This window comes from Podarcis erhardii, assembly GCF_964252035.2.
Source record: "Podarcis erhardii genome assembly, chromosome: 3".
NCBI lineage: Eukaryota > Metazoa > Chordata > Lepidosauria > Squamata > Lacertidae > Podarcis > Podarcis erhardii.
Genome location: NC_138507.1, coordinates 86,258,009 through 86,279,503, shown reverse-complemented (window position 1 = coordinate 86,279,503; position 21,495 = coordinate 86,258,009). Strand labels below are relative to the sequence as shown.

General features: G+C 43.7%; 1 protein-coding gene across 5 annotated transcripts in view; it reads left to right on the top strand.

Annotated features, from left to right (window-relative positions):
• The window catches only part of MDGA1 (MAM domain containing glycosylphosphatidylinositol anchor 1), a 281,764-nt gene that overhangs the window by 120,557 nt on the left and 139,712 nt on the right, over nucleotides 1-21,495 (top strand). For all 5 annotated transcript variants that reach the window (XR_014154409.1, XR_014154410.1, XM_081854150.1 and 2 more), the window contains exons 7-8: nucleotides 374-703; nucleotides 2,872-3,165. Coding sequence is in view for 3 of the 5 variants with exons in the window: in XM_081854150.1 (XP_081710276.1) it covers nucleotides 374-703; nucleotides 2,872-3,165 (624 nt within the window). In the remaining 2 variants the exon portion in view is untranslated. The remainder of the gene's footprint in view (nucleotides 1-373; nucleotides 704-2,871; nucleotides 3,166-21,495) is intronic.

The window sequence follows — 21,495 nt, the reverse complement described above, 5'->3', positions numbered from 1 at the left end:
ATGAACAATCTGCAGCTTAAAGTGAGCTCCCAGTTGTTCCTTTCCAAGTGGAGCTTACTAACAATGAGCCCCACTAGAATCAGCTGCACTAAGGAATTAAGTTGGACAGTATAGTCAGCAAACCCCGCTATGTCCTTTCCTGCTCTATGCCCCTTTTCAGGTGCAGGTTGAATGTAAATCATGCCTGCAACCAGACTTCTCAGGGGCTCAGCTGCCGAGCACTTAAATTGAACCCTTTGAGCTTTGGCAGGTGGTCCACGGGTGTGTGAGAATTATGGGCTGGTTCCAGTTCCCCACCCTTAGCCTTAAGAAGGTACAAGGTGCCGTTGCATTAAGTGACTATTCACCAGCTTGGCATTTGTGTCTCTTACAGCCATGAGGAATGTTACATTCCAGATCACTCCTGATGTGATTAAAGAGAGCGAGACCATCCAGCTAGGGCAGGACCTGAAGCTCTCATGCCATGTGGATGCTGTCCCCCAAGAGAAGGTTTTCTACTTCTGGTACAAAAATGGGAAGCTGGCCAAGATCTCAGACCGGCTAGTTGTCATCAGGAATGATCCAGAACTTCCTCCGGTGACTAGCAGCCTGGAGATAATTGACCTACGCTTCACTGACTATGGCACGTACCTGTGCGTTGCTTCTTTTCAAGGAGCACCCATTCCTGACCTCAGTGTTGAGGTGAACATTTCTTCAGAAACAGGTGAGCCTTCCACATGGGCCTTCTTGGACTATTAAGGAGGTTGAACTAAGTTAAAGAACTTCATATACCTCAGCAAAATCTTTGTAGGAAATTTTGAAAAAGCAACCCAAGAATAGGAGTCCAAAGTTTAATCAACTGGTACATTTGCTTTAATCGCATGGTACATGCATAGGCACACAGAAACAAATGAATATATCTTCCATTGGAGGAGCTGTGATTGACAAGTGCACCACAGTGAAGTTCTTCCTCCCCTTTCCAAATTTGATTAAAAAGGTCCTTAAAGAAGGCTTTCCACCCAGTCTGTGTCCAAAGGTAGCAGGTGGGTCTAGTCACTTCATATTTCTGAGTGAAACCATTGTGGAATAAGCATGTGTGCAGTACACATTCCTGCATATGATCATCTTGGTAAATTGTGGTCTCACTTGTGGGATTGTACTTCTTTAAATAAAAAGTGAGGTACCACCTGTCTGGATGCTTCCCTGTGTTTTGAGTTGGGGGTTTTTTAAGTCCGCATATAGAACAATAACATCTCAAGGAGAAGACTTTTAGACTAGGCTAGATTTTGCTATGCAGATTGGCTCTGAGAGACCTAAAAAGAGAGAATCTGATTACATTCTTCCTCGGGGTTATATTTCTCAATGTTGTAGCTGAGAGGGGCAAAGCATTTGGGCAGCTGGAGTACAGGGCATTTTGAAGCATCTTTACTACCAAGGCCATCATTTGCACATTATGGAAATTAGAGCTGCATGCTCCAGAGAGAATTTCCATATCAGGATCCTTGGCAGTCCTTTCCTTCTCTCTAACACAGGGAAACGAAGAGGTGGCCTTAAATTCTCCTTTATGTGCTCTTTAGGAAATGTTGAATGATTGCATTGAACGGCAGCTCTTTCCTCTCATGGCCAGTGGACCACAATGGTGGGCTAGGAAGAGGGAAGCAGTTCTGTGTTCCCTGTCTCTCTGGCTTCATCCCACAAGTGAGGCCACAGCTTAGCAAGATGGCTATCCACAGTAGGAGGCCCTGGAGAGACAGCTTTAATTAAAAACTCCACAAATGTAATTTACACGTTTTCCCCTTGGAGAAAATTGTCTCCTGCCAGGTGAGCGTGTGCCAGCGGTGCTGAGCTGGAAGGGTGCAGCTCTGTCTTCGCACCGTAGAGAAGAGGATCTGATGAGATTCCTCAACCCACGGGAGACCTGCAAATTGAAAATTCACCTCCTTATTGCCTGGCAAAGTTGCCGCTGGAGATACTGGCGGCTGGAGCCAGCCTAAATATACTCTTAAGGCAGCTATGTACTCCTTTTGTGTGTTATTAAAATAATCACACTCTCCCTTGCCCTATTATACGTGGGTCACACTGAGTCATCACTGGGCAGTGCAGGTTAAAATGACTTCAGGACTTCTGAGTTTCATCTAAGGAGGAATAATACAAGCCCTCTGGCACATGAAAGCATCAGTGTACTTCATATGGAAACAAAAGAGGCAGCTGGAGGAAGGAAATTTTAGAGAAGGAGGAGACATTTCTTTCTGTGATCTTCAGGTGTTCCATCCCTGGGCTTGGCAAAACTTGGCTTTTACAGAGGTAGAGGACTCAGGCAGCAGAGATGAATCCCAAGTTTCATCTTGATGGCAGGGGTCAGAAATCTGTAGCCCCACCACCCCATCCCACCCCCAAATGTTGCTGGACTACCTGTCCCACTAACCCTGACCTTGGGCCATGCTGGCTACTGCTGATGGCAGTTGAGGTCCAACAACATCTGGAACCTCCAAGGTTCCTTCAAACTCTGTGATTCTGTGAAAGCAGTATATAAGTACAGCAAGTACTGATTTTTAAGAACATTTCCAAACTAATTGGAAAGGAGGATTCTGAGTAGAACCTAGCAGAAAAAGGAAAGCTCCTCCCTATGACTGGCAAAAGCCAAATATTTGCAAAATAAGGAATTGTGTTCATTTACTAGATAATTTAGTCAGGTTAAAGGATTTAAATTCTACTCTTCTGGGAGCTCAGATTTCAGCGACCCTTAACAAAGGATTTGGATTTTATTTTTTATTACCACCACCTTATTGCAATACACCCATTTAACCAACTCCTAAGTATTTTTGTTGTGCTAAGCAAGCGAGGTGCAGCACAGTGTGTGAATGGTCCTTTCTTGTCGTCTTCTCCCATTAGTGCCTCCATCCATCATGGTGCCCAAAGGTCAGTCCACCATCACTGTGCGCGAAGGCTCTAGGGCAGAGTTGCAGTGCGAAGTCCGGGGGAAGCCCAAGCCTCCCATCCTTTGGTCCAGAGTAGATAAGGAGGCTCCTATGCCCTCAGGTGCCATGACAGTGGAGACAAGCGACGGGAAGCTGCATTTGGAGAAAGTCACCCGAGAACTGAGTGGGACTTACAAGTGCCAGACAGCCAGGTACAATGGCTTCAACATTAGACCCCGGGAAGCCCTGGTGCAGCTCAATGTACAGTGTGAGTACAGCTGTAGAATTTCATTGCTCTTTGCTTCTATGCTAGTGTGCATCAGTGTTCTAGTTGCCTCTAAGAAGAGCATCTCTTGTTGGACCTAGTTGTTCTCTGTTTTCCCTTGGAATAACAAAATCCACATGCATGAAGAGTGCAATTGAGATACTACAACTTGAAAGAACCTACATATTTGAAAGAACCTCAATATGGTGAAATGATGTGCTTTCCATCATTTCACCAATGATTGAATTAACTCTTCCAGAACTGAAGCTGTCTGCCAGTTCCCATCTCCTTGCTTGGACTCTTTTGGCAAGAAAGAATTGCTGTCTCTTCCCACCTCCGTTTCTTTTTTTACTCCTTGGGTTCATCGGTGTGTCACAAATGACTGACTTAAGCATTAGATGTGAGCAGGTGGCGTTTATTATTAATATTGTTGGCTAGGATTGCTGTGGACTTATTTGCAGTTGGATGTGCAACTCTGACTTTCTTTTTTTCTTGTTGGCCTTGTGATGCCCTCTTGTTCCATAATAAGATTCTAAACAGAAACCCTTGAAAACCATGATTACCTAGGTGAAGTTTCACTTTACTTCACTTAAATAGGGAGAACATATGAATTGATTTTATTTTGTAAACCCAGATAAGAAGTTGGGTTAACCCTGTTTCTGTGGTCCTTCTCATGCCCATCTTCACACTACAGTGAACATGATAAACTGCAAACCATGTGCTCTGTTTACATTCACAAGTCATGGATATTTTAATTTCAGGACTGTTTCAAAAATAAGACTTCCTTTTATATTTTGGTATATTATGAGGCAGCAAGCAGATAACTTAGACTCTCATCTGGGAGCATAATTTTAGCAGCATTCCAATGTTGGGTCAATGGCAGAGTCTGAAAGGCGTTTATTGGAGTCTGGTCAGATGCAGTGTAAGGCAAGTTTGCCCATGATGAGAGGAGATATTTATTCTCTGTGCTCTGGAAAGATGCCACTCAGTTACTCTCTATGACCTTGGATGACCCAAGTTATTTGGGAGTCAGCCAGAAGGCAATGTGATTCCAAATATGTTGCCTTCTGGCTGGCCCAGAACCAACTCACATCGGACATGGATCAGTCACAGCTGTAGCAAAGCAATATGTTTGGTGTGTGTGTATTTTAAGGATGGATCTTTCCCTAGCGTTCATAGTGTAGCAGCTTTCTTGATAGCATATGTGAATAATGCGCTCTTTGCAGGTGATCAAATGCTGAACCGGGCAGAATTTTTAATACCTGAGACAGGATGAAAGCAATTTGGCTCTTTCACTCTCCAGGTCTGGGATGAAGTCATTGCTTGATGTTATTAATGGGAGTGGTGAATTGAAGGCATGTGGTGATAACTCTTTTTGCAAAGGTAGCCTCCCATCAGGAGAATTTCAGGACCATATTTCCTGTGGAATGTAGGTGGCTTTGGGAATGAGAAGCTGGCAGGTGTGGGATTAAGAGAGAGAATGTTAATTTGCACCATCAGGCACCATCCCTGGGCTGCTGTCACCAAATAGCATGCTTACAGCACACACAGCATCGCTTATTAGAAACCAGCCGTTCTTTCTATGCACTCCCCCCTTTCTACTGCAGAAATAAAGAAATCTGTACTGAAAACCTGGACAGAGCCGAGCAAATGCCCTCAATTTTGTTGTCTAAATCTCCCTGAAAAGCAATATCACAGAGCAAACAACTGAAGGTGCAGTTTAAAGATGCTAGGTTCAAATTACAATTGGATCCTGATGAACATATCTCCACCCCCCGCCCTCCACACACAAATATAATATTACCCGAGTGAATCAAGAAGAAGAAGAAGAAAACATACACGAAATGCAACACAGGCCTTGTGCTAGCATAACCTTGCTCCCTGCAAGCCATGCTTTTCAACTCAGGACCCAGCCTTTGAAAACAGGCCCCTGTTCCCCTTCCCTTCTCCTCTCTTTCATGCGGTTTCACATCAAGAATAGAAGAAGAGCCTGCTGGATCAGGCCAATGGCCCATCTAGTCCAGCATCCTGTTCTCACAGTGGCCAACCAGAAAACCCCACAAGCAGGACCTAAGCACAACAAGAGCACTCTGTCCTTCATTTCTCAGCAACTGGAGGAGCAGCCATTGATTGCCTTATCCTCCGTGAATTTGTATAATCCTCCTTAAAAGCCACCCAAGTTGGTGGTCACCACTGCCTTGTGTGCTTCATTGGGTGTCCATGAGTTCCACGAGGGAACTTTGCCCATGCCATATGTAAATTTATTAACTTAAATCATGCCACTTCTTTCACACCTTTTATTTAAACTGAAAAGTCCCAAATGCTGCAACCTTTCCTCATAGGGCAGTCACTCTGTCCCCTTGATTGACCTTTTCTGAAACTCTTCCAACTCTGCAGTGTCCTTTTTGAGGTCAGGTGACCAGAACTGTACACAGCATTCCAAATGTGCTTGCACCATAGATTTGCATGGTAGCATTACGATATCAGCAGTCGTATTTACAACCCCTAGGATGGGATTTCAAAGCTGTCACACATTGTACAAAGAGGGAAGATGAAAGGAGTGTGTGTTCTCAAGGCTGGTTTCCAATCTACAAACAGGGAACCAACGTTGTGTTTCTACCAGATCACAGAATCAAGGCACCCTTAATAAGGGATGGTTCAAATTATCATTTTAAGGTTCATTTGGGTGAAACTATCGCAAACAGAATTTATCAGCTCATGAGTGGATTGTACAGTGCGGTGTTTTCAATGGGCCTTTGAACTGCAGCTTATTATACCCCTACGCAAAACTTGTTCGAGAAAGTCTCATGGCGAGTTGTGATTCAAAGATGTATTTATTGAAAGAATCCCAGGATAGGTTTGCCATACCTTTGATCTCATTGCATTTCAAACGAACTGAAACGGCTGTATGAACTAGCATGCAGATTTTGGTCATTTCAGGGAAGGGCAAGCCATCGTACCCCTGCACAGTCTTGGTCAAGAGACCTTGCAGTTCCTTCTTTAGGACCACTTGCTGGATCATTTTCAGAATCTTTCTGATCTTTAAAAGAGAGCCTCATTATTTGGAAAGCGCCACAACACTCGGGGTCACCTCCATGCCCTCGTTGCTGGTCCCTCTCCTTCTCATGTGGGGAGTAAGGCACTATAGACGGGTGCGTGCATGTGCTCCACTTAATTGAGCCACTGCTCTCCAGCACGAGCAGCTCATTAGCTTTATGACTTGCCCTGGAATTCTAATCTTGTCGGAAATGGGAATCGTGTGGTTGCTGAAGGCTCTCTGATGAGAGCGCAAATTTTTCCTCCGCTTGTTCTTTCCAACTGAGAATCTGCTCTGATGATGAGTATGTGTTATAGGTATATATTTGTGCCTGTGCACGCTTGTGACTTGCTTTTGAACTGGCTCTCTTGGGGGAAAGTGAATTCTGGGTGATAATTTAGTTGTTTTGCTGATTTGTTCCAAAGCTAAAGTTGCAAAAAAAGAGAGAGGGGGGAAAAAATCAATACGGCAGATCTGATTAGATGTCAGAACCTGTTTCTCTGTTTGTTTTTTCTTCTTCTTTTCCTTTTCCTTTCCACCCACCAATATATAGTTTTGTATCGTGGCACACAAAGCTCTGAAATTAGCTTTGCTAGCGATACAGCTACACTGGGAAGTGGGGGTGGGAGTGGGGCAGAGGCTTACAAACTTCTAATCTCTTGGAGATGGTTATTTGTCATCCATGTGTTTTGAAAATAGGAATAAATCACTGCACTCTACTTACAGGAATGAGCTAATGGTAAAATGTTCAGACTTTAGTTATGGTGGGGGTTTTTTAGGTGCACATCTAGGAATTTTTATTTTAATGTGTCTGCCTAACAGTGGAAAATCCAAATGGGACAAACGTGTTTCCAAGTATTTTTTAATATTCTTGTATTCATCAGAGATATAATGAGGAATGATTAAGAGAGTTGGATATATTTAGCCTGGTAAAGAAAATACTGGGATGTGATGTGATAGCCACCTTCAAATTTCCGAAAGGCTGTCACAAGGAAGATGGAGCAAGTTTGTTTTCTGCTGCTCTGGAGGGTAGGACCAAACCAATGGATTCAAATTACAGAGAGAGAGAGAGAGAGAGAGAAGGAAGGAAGAACTTTCTGATAGTAAAAGCTGTTCAGCCGTGGAATGAATTACCTCAGAAAGTTGTTTTTGAAGGTTTTAAACAGAGGTTGGATGGTGCTCTGTCAGGGATGCTTAAGTTGCGATTCCTGCATTGCAGGAAACTGGACTAGATGACCCTTGGGATCCCTTCTAACTCTACAGGCCCTGCTCCTGCCTCTAACCAGCTGACCCAGGGCAGGGCCTGACAAGTTTTATAAGAGCTGCTGCTTGCTGCTGCTGCTGCTCAGCAGAGAGGGATTCTTCTTTTAAATTGTTTTTTATATCCTTTTAAATTCTTTTTTTTTTAAAGTGTTTTAACAGTTTTTAAATGAGTTGTAAGGGCATTATGTGGGATGTGCCTGGGAGCAGAGGAGAGCCAGGCAAAAAACAGTTCCTTTTTAACCATGCCTTTAGTGGCTTTGATTGACATCCTTTGCCCTTTTAAAAATTGGGGGGTTTTGGGGGGGTGCTATTGGGTTGTTGTTTTCATTTTGATTATATATTTTGTGGTTTGATATTTTGATTTTGTTCTGGGTATAGGGCAGTATAAAAATTCAATAATAAAAATTATAATTATAATACAGTGGTACCTCGGGTTAAGAACTTAATTCGTTCTGGAGGTCCATTCTTAACCTGAAACTGTTCTTAACCTGAGGTACCACTTTAGCTAAGGGGGCCTCCTGCTGCCGCCGCACCACCACTGCACAATTTCTGTTCTCATCCTGAAGCAAAGTTCTTAATCCGAGGTACTATTTCTGGGTTAGCGGAGTCTGTAACCTGAAGCATCTGTAACCTGAAGCATCTGTAACCCGAGGTACCACTGTAGGCATAAGGTGATCCTTTTAAGTAGACAGGTTCTTTCTTTAGGGTGGGTTTCTGATGCCTTCATTTTGCAGCTTGGATTCCCAACTCCAGAAAAGCTCTTCCCCTATAGCAACACCATGCGTCTTTCAAAAGCATGCTTCTTTCCATCCTGGCTTGCCTCAGGGACTCTCAGATAAAAGATTTCCTGAATTTCATGGGGCTGGCTCAGAGCACCCAACATCTGCAAACCACACAGAGGAAAAGGTCCTCCCCAATCCTCCAGTCCTAATGATAAGTTGGGATCAGCATGGCTATCACAATCCAAATTAAATATATAATGTTGTTTCCTTTATTCTTCATAATATATACACAACTCCGTGAGTGGTGGTATCGAAAACTGTTGCCATTAGTTTGGGATGCATTTTCCTTCATTCTAGAATAACTTATTTGGATTACCGTATTTTTCGCTCTATAACACGCACCTGACCATAACACGCACATCGTTTTTAGAGGAGGAAAACAAGGGAAAAAACATTCTGAATGAAACAGTGGATGTATCATTTTTGGGCTTCATGCTGTGGCCACAGACATGTGATCTGATGGTGAATTTGGGGTGACCCAATGCAAAAATCCTGAGAATTCCTGTGGATCCTTTTGCACCATTGCAGCCCCAGGCAACAGTGGGTGCGTGATTTTTTTGGTGCCGGCTGTAGCCATGGACATGCTATGTGATCTGATGGTGAATTTGGGGTGACCCAATGCAAAGATCCTGAGAATCCCTGTGGATCCATGCTTTGTAACCATGTTTTTGCACCATTGCAGCCCCAGGCAACAGTGGGTGCGTGATTTTTTTTGGTGCAGGCTGTAGCTATGGACATGCTATGCGATCTGATGGTGAATTTGGGGTGACCCAATGCAAAGATCCTGAGAATCCCTGTGGATCCATGCTTGGTAACCACGTTTTTGCACCATTGCAGCCCCAGGCAACAGTGGGTGAGTGATTTTTTTGGTGCAGGCTGTAGCCATGGACATGCTATGTGATCTGATGGTGAATTTGGGGTGACCCAATGCAAAGATCCTGAGAATCCCTGTGGATCCATGCTTTGTAACCACGTTTTTGCACCATTGCAGCCCCAGGCAACAGTGGGTGCGTGATTTGGGGGGGGGGCAGGCTGTAGCCATGGACATGCTATGTGATCTGATGGTGAATTTGGGGTGACCCAATGCAAAGATCCTGAGGATCCATGTGGATCTATGCTTTGTAACCACATTTTAAGTGGGGAGCGAAGGAAAAACAAAGAAGGGACATGAGAGGGGTGTGCAGAGAAGCAGCTGGCTAAGAATGCAGGAGAGGGATTTAACGGGAGGGAGGAAAGAAAGGCAAAAGTTTCCCCCCACCCAAGCCAGCCATCTCTCTCTCTCTCTCTCTCTCTCTCTCCCTCCCCCCTCTCTCTCCCTCCCTCTCCCTCCCTTCCTCCCTCCCCCTCTCTCTCCCTCCCCCTCCCCCCCTCTCCCTTCCCCCCTCTCTCTCCCTCTCCCCCAGCAGCACAGAGAGGAATTCCCCTCTGCTTGCCTGGAGGGGAGGGGCTTTCCCTGCTCTTTGTTCCGTTTCAGCAAACACAGCAACGAAACAGAGAAGGGTGGGCAATAAGACCCTGAGGCAGAATGCAGGAAAGCAGCCGCTTCCTCTTTTCAGGTTTTGCTTCTCCGTGCAGCGTGCAGTGCCGCGATTTGATTTTTGCCTGATTTTTCGGCTCCAGGGACCACACATTCGCTCTATAACACGCACAGACATTTCCCCTTCCTTTTTAGGAGAAAAAATCTGCGTGTTATAGAGGGAAAAATACGGTACTTTCCCCCCTGATTTGTGTACCTGCTATAAAACTTTAAGGATGGGGGTATAAGTTGTTATAGGGTATTGGGTGGATCCAGACTAAAATAGTTGAACTGACGTCCGGTTGAAATCAGTGGGATGAGTCATGACTTAATTTAAGTTGCATTGATTTTAGTGGAAGGCAAGTACAACTAACTTAGTTTGGTTCTCATCCAATCCTCTTAATCCGCTAGTTAATTTTAATAATTTTTTAAGGCTGCAATCCAATAACACACTTACCTGGGAGTAAGACCTATTGTACAACAGGATTCACCTATGAACAAACAGATATAGGAATGTGCTATGACTCTCTTTTATTTATTTGGAATTCATTAAACTCAGTGATATTGGTTTTCTGAAGGGGAAACTGGGGGGGGGGGGAAATTCCCATGCAAGTTAGGGTAATTTACGGAAGGTATTTTACATCTGGTAATTTTCAGTTTGTATCAGAAATTTTTCAGATGTCTTAGAAAGTGATCCAACTTAGCATGTTTATTTTTCTTGTATTTAGGAAGCTGCTAAAAACATTGAAATTGCGAAACTTGCCTAATATTTCTTTGCAGTTGGCATCCATTCATTGTTACCAATGAAGCTTTGGGAACTTTTATGCAAAATAATTATGCACTGGAAAACCCACTGATTCCCACTTCGCTGATTAAACGTCATAAGATTATTATAGTTCAAGTTTTTACTACTTCTTTTTTTTTTTTAAGTGTATAAAAAAAGCGCAAAGCAATTTACAGTTGGAGGGAAAGAAAAGTCTCAATCCACATTTTAATCCTCATTTTAAATTTAACCTACTTTGCTGCTTTGTGTCTCACAAACTACAAACAACTGGGTGGAGGGAGGCAAAATCCAGGGCAACCCCATACCCTCCCTTGTCTGTCTGTTTGTCTGTCTTTCTGTCTGTCCGTCTGTCTCTGCTATACAGTTTTCTGTAATCTCCTTTACACAGTAGATCACACAATCATCAGCAATACATGAAATTGCTCTATAGATTCAGCTTGAGTGTAGGCCTCTGAGATGACATGCCTGAGTCAGCATCTTGACCGAAAACAGAGTAGCAAATCTTCCAATCTAAAGCATTTCCTCTCCCTGCATTGAGACAGGGAGTTACATACAGCCAGTTTCTTCTAAGTTCCTAGATCAGAGCAGTCGTGTTCTCCCCACTTTCTAACCTATAACAGCAGTCAGGGTGAGAAGAAACTGAAACCAAACATTAGGCAAAATTGAAATTTCTCTTATGTCAAAACATCTGTAGGAGTTTTCAGAGAGGTTAAAAGAATTAAAGGGCGTCGTCAGACATCCTTTGTATTGCACATTCATTTGTGCTCATGATGTTATTGGGGCAGTGACATATGATCCCACTTTCAATACTGCTTGTGCCTGCACAAGTTTCAGGGCAGTCATACTGCTTCATTTCCAACCAGTGCATATCCTGTAAATTCCTACTGAAATCCTACACCTTTTCACACCACATATGTTCTGCTTTACATTTGTTCTGCTTTTCTTGTGCTATAGCTCCTCCGGACAGCAATACAGTAGTAGCATCAGGGAAGCACCCCCAGAGCCCAACAAAGCAGCATAAATCTACCACCAATGCACTATCATCAAAAACATGGTGCAAAAAAACACCCACAATAAAACACCAGTTGTGGGGAGGGGGCTTGGTAAGATTAACAAGATGGCTTGGGGTGTGTATGTGAGATGGCATTCTCTTATCTTTGAGTGAACATTTGTGCAGTCTGACAAATATCTCTACAGCTGCATATGCTAAGGTTACCAGATTTTTTTCAATGAATTTGGGGACACTTATTGTTCGCTACATACATGTGAATGCTGAGAAAGCTGTAAATCCGGAGACTGTCTCCGGGAAACGGGGGCGTCTGGTAACCTTAGTATATGCTGTCCTCTGGGTTCCTAGGAGAAAAGTGGAGTGGTTAGTGTCAAAGTAGGACTGGGGAGAGATCTATGTTCAAATCCCCACTCAGCCACAAAGCTCAGGGGATGACTTTGGGCTTCTCCAGCCCAACCCAAGGTTGTTATTGTGTTGGGCAGGGGAAGAAGAAGAGTTTGGATTTGATATCCCACTTTATCACTCCCCTTCAGGAGTCTCAAAGCGGCTAACATTCTCCTTTCCCTTCCTCCCCCACAACAAACACTCTGTGAGGTGAGTGGGGCTGAGAGACTTCAAAGAAGTGTGACTGGCCCAAGGTCACCCAGCAGCTGCATGTGGAGGAGCGGAGACGCGAACCCGGTTCACCAGATTCCGAGTCTACCGCTCTTAACCACTACACCACACTGGCTGCTAGGTATGAAAACTAGGTATGCCTACCTGAGTTCCTTAGAGGGAAAGGTAGGACATACTGTAAATACAATAAATAAATACAACTTACAGCAGAAAAGGCATCAGAGAAGTACTATAGTCTCTTTCTTCTGTTGCTTAAATGAAGGAGGGGCTGGATAATAACAAGTAGCTGAACAAGGAAAGACCTGTGAATGTTGAACCCAGCTTGATATGCTTGAAGATGCATTGCACTCCCTGTGCTATAATTTCCCCATCTTTAAAGTGGAGATAAGTCTGACCCTTCCCACCAGAGGTTTCTGAGACTTAATTAGTGGTTTCAGAGCACTTTGAAATCCTTTAATAAAAGGCACACTAGATGAGGCAAGGTTTATTATTATTATAAACACCATCTACCAGACGCCTCAGGTCATGGAGTCACAAGTGAAATTAAACGCATCAGCCACCATGATGCATATTAAAACTTGTGGCAGGCAGGTGAGATTAGAAAGGTTTTTGAGGCCAGCCTGCAACGTTTCAGTATTGGAAATCGTCCCCATGGAAGGAGGCAAGAGGCCGACAGATGGCAGATAAACAGGATCTGGACTAGTCTATGCAGTGCATTTTATAGCCCATGAGATACTAACTGCGAACAGCATCCCTGTCTGGCATCCATTGTTCGAGTTGCTGAGCTCCTGCAGGGCCACTTCTGCAAACATGGCTCACAACTGCACGGTAACGTAATTCCAGTATGCATTATACATGGTCAGATGTTAATGTGTTTGTCCGTTTATTTGAACAATTCGCTTATATACCGCCTTTCTGCCAAGGCTGTGAAATAACGTCTTGCAATTTAATTTAAATGATACAAAAGAGAAAAGCAAGGCAGGAGAGGAAAACAAACAGATTTGGGTATTGTGACCATTGCATGAGACAGGTTGAGAAAGGGAGGAGCCAGAGGGCTTTTGGTCCTAGCCAAGCAGAAGCGGAGAGGGGATCTATCTCTCACGCCTCTCCTTTTGAGGTGATTATGGAATGGTGATTATGGGGAGAATCCAAATGGCAGCTGGTCCCAGTTAAAGAAGTGCTGGCTCATGGTTTCATTTCTCCTTCATATACAGCTAGTTGGAATGTTCAGGTTGCCATGTCCATGATCTCATAATGCAGCCAAGGACACATTCTGTTGGGGGGGGGGGTTTGCAATCAGAGTTCTGTGTAATCCTGAGCCAAAATATACCAATTGGTGACTTAATAAAGAAAGTTTTGAAGATCTAGACCACTGTTGCAGAAGCAGCTATCATCTGAATTTAAAAGTAGCTACTTCCCTTATTGGACACAAATACATTATCTGAGAAAGGCCAAATTCTTCAAAGATCCATAGAACTGTAGAGCCGCAAACAGCCTAGAGATCATTTATTCCAAGGATGACAACATGGTTCCCCTCTGGATGTTGCTGGACTATAATTCCCATCAGCCCCAGCCACTATAGCAAGTGGCACAGATGATGGGAGTTGTAGCCCAAGGGCATCACATTGAGTCCTCCAATTTATTCCACCTCTGTACTTAACTGTGTGTCAGAAACAGAGAGCAAAAGCAAGGTACCTCATGCTAGTGGCAGTTGTATGATACAGGATATGTTTGATAAATACACACCCAGATAATTTAAGCCTGCACTTATTGCAGAAAAAGTTGAGAAAAATACTGACTTCACAGGGGTTTCCCCACCGCTATTCATCTGCAAAACAAATGTTAAATAGCTTTGCGTAGTTAAATAATTGTACTGTACTAGCAAACTGAAAGTCTCTTTCTCAGCCAGTGAATGCTTTACAATTCCAAATGTGTGACCACACTAGTTAAACTTTGAAGACTTTTCCGCATAACCTCTGACAGCATACTACAATTTCATTTTAGCCATTATGCATTTTCCCCCCAGTGACAACAGCATGATAGCCCATATCACAGCAGAGGCGAATAGCCTTCTACCCAGAGGAAACTGACATGATGCTGCTTGCATTTTTGGGAAGGAAAAGGCTAGATATGCACTCCTCCACAGGAGCAGCAGTGTGTGTCCAGAAAGCTTTTTCAAACCCCTAATAAAAGGTTCACATTATGGCTCTGGCATTGCTGAGGTGAAAACACTGCTGGTTTTTCAGAAATAAAGTAAACTCTGGTCTGTCACCTCAGTGCCAAAACAGACCTTCCTCTGTTTTTATTCCAAGGTCCCTCAAAGCTGCATAGGAAGAGTCCTTACAGGAACTGGTAAGGAGAAAGAGTGATTTATATCTATGAACTTTTGAGAGAGTGATTGCATCATAAGTAAAGAAGATTTCACCCCATACCTGAATTATGGTGCAGCACTGTGATGCAAATGTCATCGGAATCAATTATGATGCCAGTTTCGTGCCTATTTATCCTTTTGCATAGAGGCTCACCTATTTCCTCCTCTGCAGAGGAGCATTGCTAGCAGATGATATCACATGGGACGATGATGTGAGAGGAAGGCATCCAGTTCTGACATCATAGGTTGTGGTGTTTTTCAACTCCAAGCATGCCTGGAGCAGACCATTTGGATCCCTTCCAATCGGGCCTCACTATGGGACTGAAACTGCCTTGGTCACGCTGGGCCATGTCCAGAAAGTGGTGCAGGGGAATGAGTGTTCAGACCCCTGGGCTCCCACTTGTGGGGTGAAGGGTTCCGTCCTCTTCCCCCGTGCTCTTTAACATCTACATGAAGCTGCTGGGAGAGATCATCAGGGGGTTTGGGCTGGGTGTTCATCAGTATGTGGATGATACCCAGCTCTACCTCTCTTTCAAATCAGAGGTAGGCGGTGAAGGTCCTGTGTGAGTGTCTGGAGGCGGTTGGAGGATGGATGGCGGCTAACGGATTGAGGTTGAATCCTGACAAGACAGAAGTATTGTTCTTGGGGGACAGGGGGTGGGCTGGTGTGGAGGATTCCCTGGTCCTGAATGGGGTAACTGTGTCCCTGAAAGACCAGGTGCACAGCCTGGGAGTCATTTTGGACTCACAGCTGTCCATGGAGGCACAGGTTAATTCTGTGTCCAAGGCAGCTGTCTACCACCTCCATCTTGTACGCAGGCTGAGACCCTACCTGCCCGCAGACTGTCTTGCCAGAGTGGTGCATGCTCTAGTTATCTCCCACTTGGACTACGGCAATGCACTCTATGTGGGGCTACCTTTGAAGGTGACCATATAACACTGGTCCTGAGACATCTGCATTGGCTCCCAGTACGTTTCCAAGCACAATTCAAAGTGTTGGTGCTGACCTTTAAAGCCTTAAACGGCCTCTGTCCAGTATACCTGAAGAAGCATCTCCACCCCCATCATTCTGCCTGGACACTGAGGTCTATCGCCGAGGGCCTTCGGGCGGTTCCCTCACTGCAAGAAGTGAGGTTACAGGGAACCAGGCAGAGGGTCTTCTCAGTAGTGGCGCCTGCCCTGTGGAACGCCCTCCCAGCAGATGTCAAGGCAATAAGCAACTATTTTACTTTTAGAAGACATCTGAAGGCAGCCGTGTTTAGGGAATTTTTAAATGTTTAATGCTGTATTGTGTTTTTAATATTCAATTGGGAGCGGTCTAGAGTGGCTGGGGAAACCCAGCCAGATGAGTGGGGTATAAATAATAAATTATTATTATTATATAGTTATGGTTCATGGGGCAGTAAAACCACACACATGAGAAACAGTAAGCATCCAATGAAAATGGCAAAAAGAAGATCAGTCTCAAAAATGCTGAAGAGTCATTCACTTTTTATCAATTTCCAACATGTTTCAGCCCAAATTATCCTTCCTTGGGGACTTTTTTATTAAAAAAAACCAAAGGACAATTTAAAATATATACAGTGGTACCTCGGGTTAAGTACTTAATTCATTCCGGAGGTCCGTACTTAACCTGAAACTGTTCTCAGCCTGAAGCACCACTTTAGCTAATGGGGTCTCCTGCTGCTGCTGAGCCACCGGAGCACGATTTCTGTTCTCATCCTGAAGCAAAGTTCTTAACCCGAGGTACTATTTCTGGGTTAGCAGAGTCTGTAACCTGAAGCGTATGTAACCCGAGGAATCACTGTAAATACATATCAAAATCATGCATTTGCTTAAAACAAATATTTGCTCTGTTTCCAGTCTTTTTCTGTAGATAAAACTGTTTGGGGGAGTGATCACAGTAATATGTGTCGGAAAGGAAGAAGTCAAAGGACTGGAGGAGAAATAGTAAGGCCCAGAAGAAGCAACAGGTGGAGATCAATGGTGTCTGTGTCTGTTAAAAAAAGAAAGCAATGCATGTCTGCCTGGCTCTTGGCATACCAAAAGTTTTTGGTATGTGCCTTCATGGCTTAAAGGCTTTGGCCATCCCTGCTGTAGGTCACTAGTGCATGAAGGTTGATCTTCCTTTGCAGCAGATAAGTCTCTTTAGAAGACCATTCCTCTGCAAATGTTATTCTGGCTTGCGAACAAATGTTTAATCTCCTTTGGTATCTGGCTGAGCAGTTTGCAGTGTTGTACGTCAAGCAAATAATAGTCTCCATCAATTTAACCTGTTATCTGTGCAGCGAACATAAGACCAGGAATGGCGTACGTGGAAGGGACAGTAAATAAGCATGACGGATCAGTGGATCTACATCACTGGAAATGGAAATGCACTAAATTCTGCTTTGGCTTGCAATTGAAGCCATCTCTCAACTGCCGGAGTTTTACGGGTGCTCTGTCTCTTTTGAAAGCAAGAGTGTAGCTATTAATTGCTCTGTTAATATTCTCATGAGTCTTTCTGGCAGAGAGCCTTGCCACAACACTTAAGTTGATGCTGCCTGGGAAATTTCAAACTTTTATTGATGCTAGTTCAGGAGGAAGGAGACCACTGCTGTGCTCCGGGGTGTACTGTGAGTGCTGAACAGTTGAGACATATATCCAGTGCAGAGGTGGCTCCTTTTGCTCACTAGTCTTAGCAAAGGGAGTGTTTGGAACAGGGGGCTTAAAAATTTAGACTTGGGAGGAATTTAGATAGATGGGTAGATATTTATTTTCATCTTGTCTCCCTTCCTTGGGCTATTAAGGATAGATTCAGAAGATTGGGAGTTGCACAAGTAGCTAGCTGCTTAATAACTGTCTGCATGGGAAGGGGATTGTCTGTAGCCCAGTATTATCTTCTACAGACACTCGCAAATTAGGTAAGTAAAAGGGTAGTAATGCTGAATGGAGTGGTAATGAGAACTGCAGGCCACTGGCGCTGTTAACGGCACAGGGAAGCAGGCTATACACTTTCAAGTGTCTGCTCTGTGACTGACGGTTGTTTGAATCCATGCAGGAGATGTGTGGCAGGGCTTGATTTAGCCATCAGAGAAAGTCAGCTGTACAATGGATCCCCCGCGAGAAAGAAATGATTTGGGCGCTCTCTGGCATTGTGGATAGGCTCATTTTGCTAGCTACGGTGGACTCGTTTAAAATCTCCCAATAAATTGGTGGTCATTCCCTCCCTATAAGGCAAGGGACTATGGGGAATTTGAATATACTGGTTGCCCATCATGAAAAACGGAATGTTTTTCACAGACAATTGTGAATCTATAAGCAGAATATGACTCTTGAGATGACAGGGTTACATCTTATACTGTGGTTTGGAACTGGGTCATTATGCTCATTAATCTGTCGCTGGGAGTGTAATGAAACACTTTCTTTCTGTTCTTTTCTTCAAGTCTTTGTTCCTTAGGAACACTGCTTCCCAAGGGCCTAAAAGCACCCCCATAATAGGCCACAAGTGATGGCCACCTTAAAATACACCTCATTTCTGCGTATTTCTAGTAATTACACTGTGTCCATTTTAAAGCAGAAGGTGTATGTTCCAGCTTATATAATTAAAAATTTGTTAACTGTTTCCTTTCAAAACCCTGGAAAACTGTAGTGTGTGTGTGTGTGTGTGTGTGTGTGTGTGTGTGTGTGTACACATGTTCTTAGTGTGATAATGGATCAAGGTGCAGCCAGAGGTCGCAGCCCACAAGGGCTAATTCACCACCCACTTACATGGATGGAAACATAAGCAAAGCTGTTTGTGGTTTAGTTTTGTAACTATGACTCTCACTGAGAACAGTGTGGGACCAAATTCACCAAAACAAGTTGACTCATAGTAGCTGCTTGAAATCCAATTCGTGTATAGGCTGTTCCATCTGGCAAGCTATTTGTGCGTAGCTGCTCATCACAATGCATTTTACCACACCAAAGCTATTTTAATTGTGGTTGTGAGTTTAAATATTTAGAAAAGATTTTTCTATGTATGTGGCTTACACCACATAATATGCAGCAGTGGAGGCTGTACAATGAAGCTATGCAAATGCTCACATTTCTACCAAAGTCTGGCACACATCTCCACCTGTATTTCCCCTGGTTCCATACCTTGAACTTCTACAATTCCTCCACCTCCACCTCCTCCAAACTCAGCTCAGTTTGACAGGACTCATGAATTCTCAACAAGTTCTGGCGGGATTCCAGAACTGTCTTTTTTCCTCTTAGAGAAGGGGGCAGTGTCACAGAATCCCTTTCCTTCAGATAACCCCCATAATGACTCACACCTACTTCCAAGATACGTCTTTAGAATATTAACGAAAATTATTGGAAGGGTATACATGATGAGATTTTATTCAGGGAAACACCTCTTGGGACAATCCTTGTGATGAACAGAAACCCTAATAGGAAGCTACAAATGCAGAGTTATTTTTGAATTCTAATGAGCCATGACCGTTTGTGACCCACAGTTCTGGAGCTTCACCAATTACTGTTGCCCAAAGGGAGATTGTTTGCATAAGAATTATATTGCAGAATGTTTATGGATTCTCTTACATGTATAATATTCTGAATCTCTCTCCTCTGAGTCCTGGCTATTGTGCAAGGAAGCTAAGAATTTCAGCTGTTCTCAGAGAACCCAACTTAGAAAAGTTTATAGGAATTCCTTTCAAGTTCCATTTTGAAAGGCATGCAGTACTTTTCCTTTGATGGTGTGTGTGTGTGTGTGTGTGTGTGTGTATAAATATTGACACCCGGTGAACTTCTTTGTTTGTTTTCTGCCATGAATGGGCTACCATTGAAAATGTTCCAATTATATTATCTGATTTGTTGACTGGATACCCGTTTGCCCTCTTTTGCATGCAAATTCTTCTCCTCCTTTCATATTGTTGGGATGCACTGGTGTCCACATTGAATGATGGGCATATAATTTTTTTGTGAGGGCGGGTATAGTTTTCTGTTTGTGACAAGGTCTGAGGCTCTAGGTCTGTAGCATGCCTCCAGATTATTCCAACAGTAAAAGGGTAGAGGACACTGCAAAATTGTTTTACTGTTAATTGCAATACTCTGTAACTCTAATACTCCAAAATGCATTAACCACTTGCATTCCATTCTTTTCAGCTGTAGGTAGTTTGAGAAAGGGGAATCACCTTAACCACGTTCTTCCTATTACTTGTGTAAAAATAGGTACATTCAAGTATATCAAGTACCGTATTTTTCGCTCTATAACATGCACCAGACCATAACACGCACCTAGTTTTTAGAGGAGGAAAACAAGAAAAAAAAATATTCTAAACGAAATAGTGGATATATGCTTTATGTGGTTCATGCTGTGGCCACAGACATGTGATCTGACAGTGAGTTTGGAGTAGCCCAATGCAAAAATCCTGAGGATCCATGTGGATCCATGCTTTGTAACCATGGAGGAGGGAAGGAAGGGGAACCATGGATCCCCTGCTCACGACCACAGCAGATCCCCCCCGCCACCCACAGGCATTCGCTCCATAACACACACAGACATTTCCCCTTACTTTCTAGAAGGAAAAAAGTGAGTGTTGTGGTGCAAAAAATACGGTATATCCTTCCAGGATTCTGTCTCAGGGCAAGCTGCACTATTAGACAGATACCACAGGGGGCGTTACCTTAGTTTACGGGGCAGATGCCATAGGGAGAGGCAGGAAACAGCTGCAGTATGTTGGTAGACAGAGCTGTGTGCCCCACAGACCCAGCCCTCTGCCTTCTATGTTAGCTTGCTGTTCTCAAGTACCCCCAGGGTTGGAGTAAGATTCCAATGCCTCTCCAATCTGCCACCTCGTAATGTTGCATGTGTAGACCAGCCCTGGATCTTAATACTTTAAAAGAGAAATCACATCTCTGTATCCACTCTGAAATCTTTTTTCATGTCTTTCTTCACATGTCTTTTTTTTATGCTAAAACTGAAAACAAGAACTAAAGGAAACAGCCACAGTTATGTGTTCGCTTTGCATTAAATAAGAAAGCACCTCATCAACACAGAGAAATGTCAAATAAGTTGTGCAGTGAGCCACTAGCAAACTAGCTGGACATCCCACTGTGTTGATCTACTTCTATTTTCTTTGGGCCTGACCTTCCACATCAGAGAAATAATAGAAACCTTAAGTTCAAAGAAGACTTTCCTCTATCTTCCAATAAATGCACATGGATATGAGCTTTTCCATTGCAAGGCAACACCTCCATGCAGATGCTGAGGGATCAATATAGAGCTCAAGGGGCCCCTCTTTCTTCACCCCATCTTTCCCTGGGCATGCTTACCACATGTCCCTCCCCCCAGCTATCCATCACCACCACCCCTTGATAAAGTTCACATAATTTCCCCTTTCCCTCTGGAGCTTGCTGAGTGGTGGGAGAGCTGAATAGAAATGTGAGAGCCAACATAGATCTTCTCTGATCCCCAGCACAGTCTATCACATGGCCAGACCTTGTGTATGAGCCCAGGGGGAGCAGGGGAGTGGAGAAATAGACAGTGGTCTCTGCTGAACCCTAAGAGAGTATTTCCATATGCACTGTCTCTGTGAAAGATGGATCCTGTTCTGAAAATACACACACACACACACACACACCATAAATTTGCCTATTTGCAAAGGTATCATAGAAATCTACTTGTTGCGTATTATGATTTTGAGAAATATTTTGAGTAATATCAAAGCAACAAGATGTGAAAGTTGGCCTTCCTAACACCTGGAGGATACACACCAAATGTTTAATAAGACATACCAGAAACTCGTGCACATGAGGAAAAAATTGATATTTTACTCATTTCAGGAGGTTACCGTATTTTTCGCCCTATAGAACACACTTTTCCCCCTCCAAAAATGATGGAGAAATGTGTGTGTATCCTATGGGGCGAATGCAGGCTTTCGCTGAAGCCTGGAGAGCGAGAGGCGTCGGTGTGCACCGACCCCTCTCGCTCT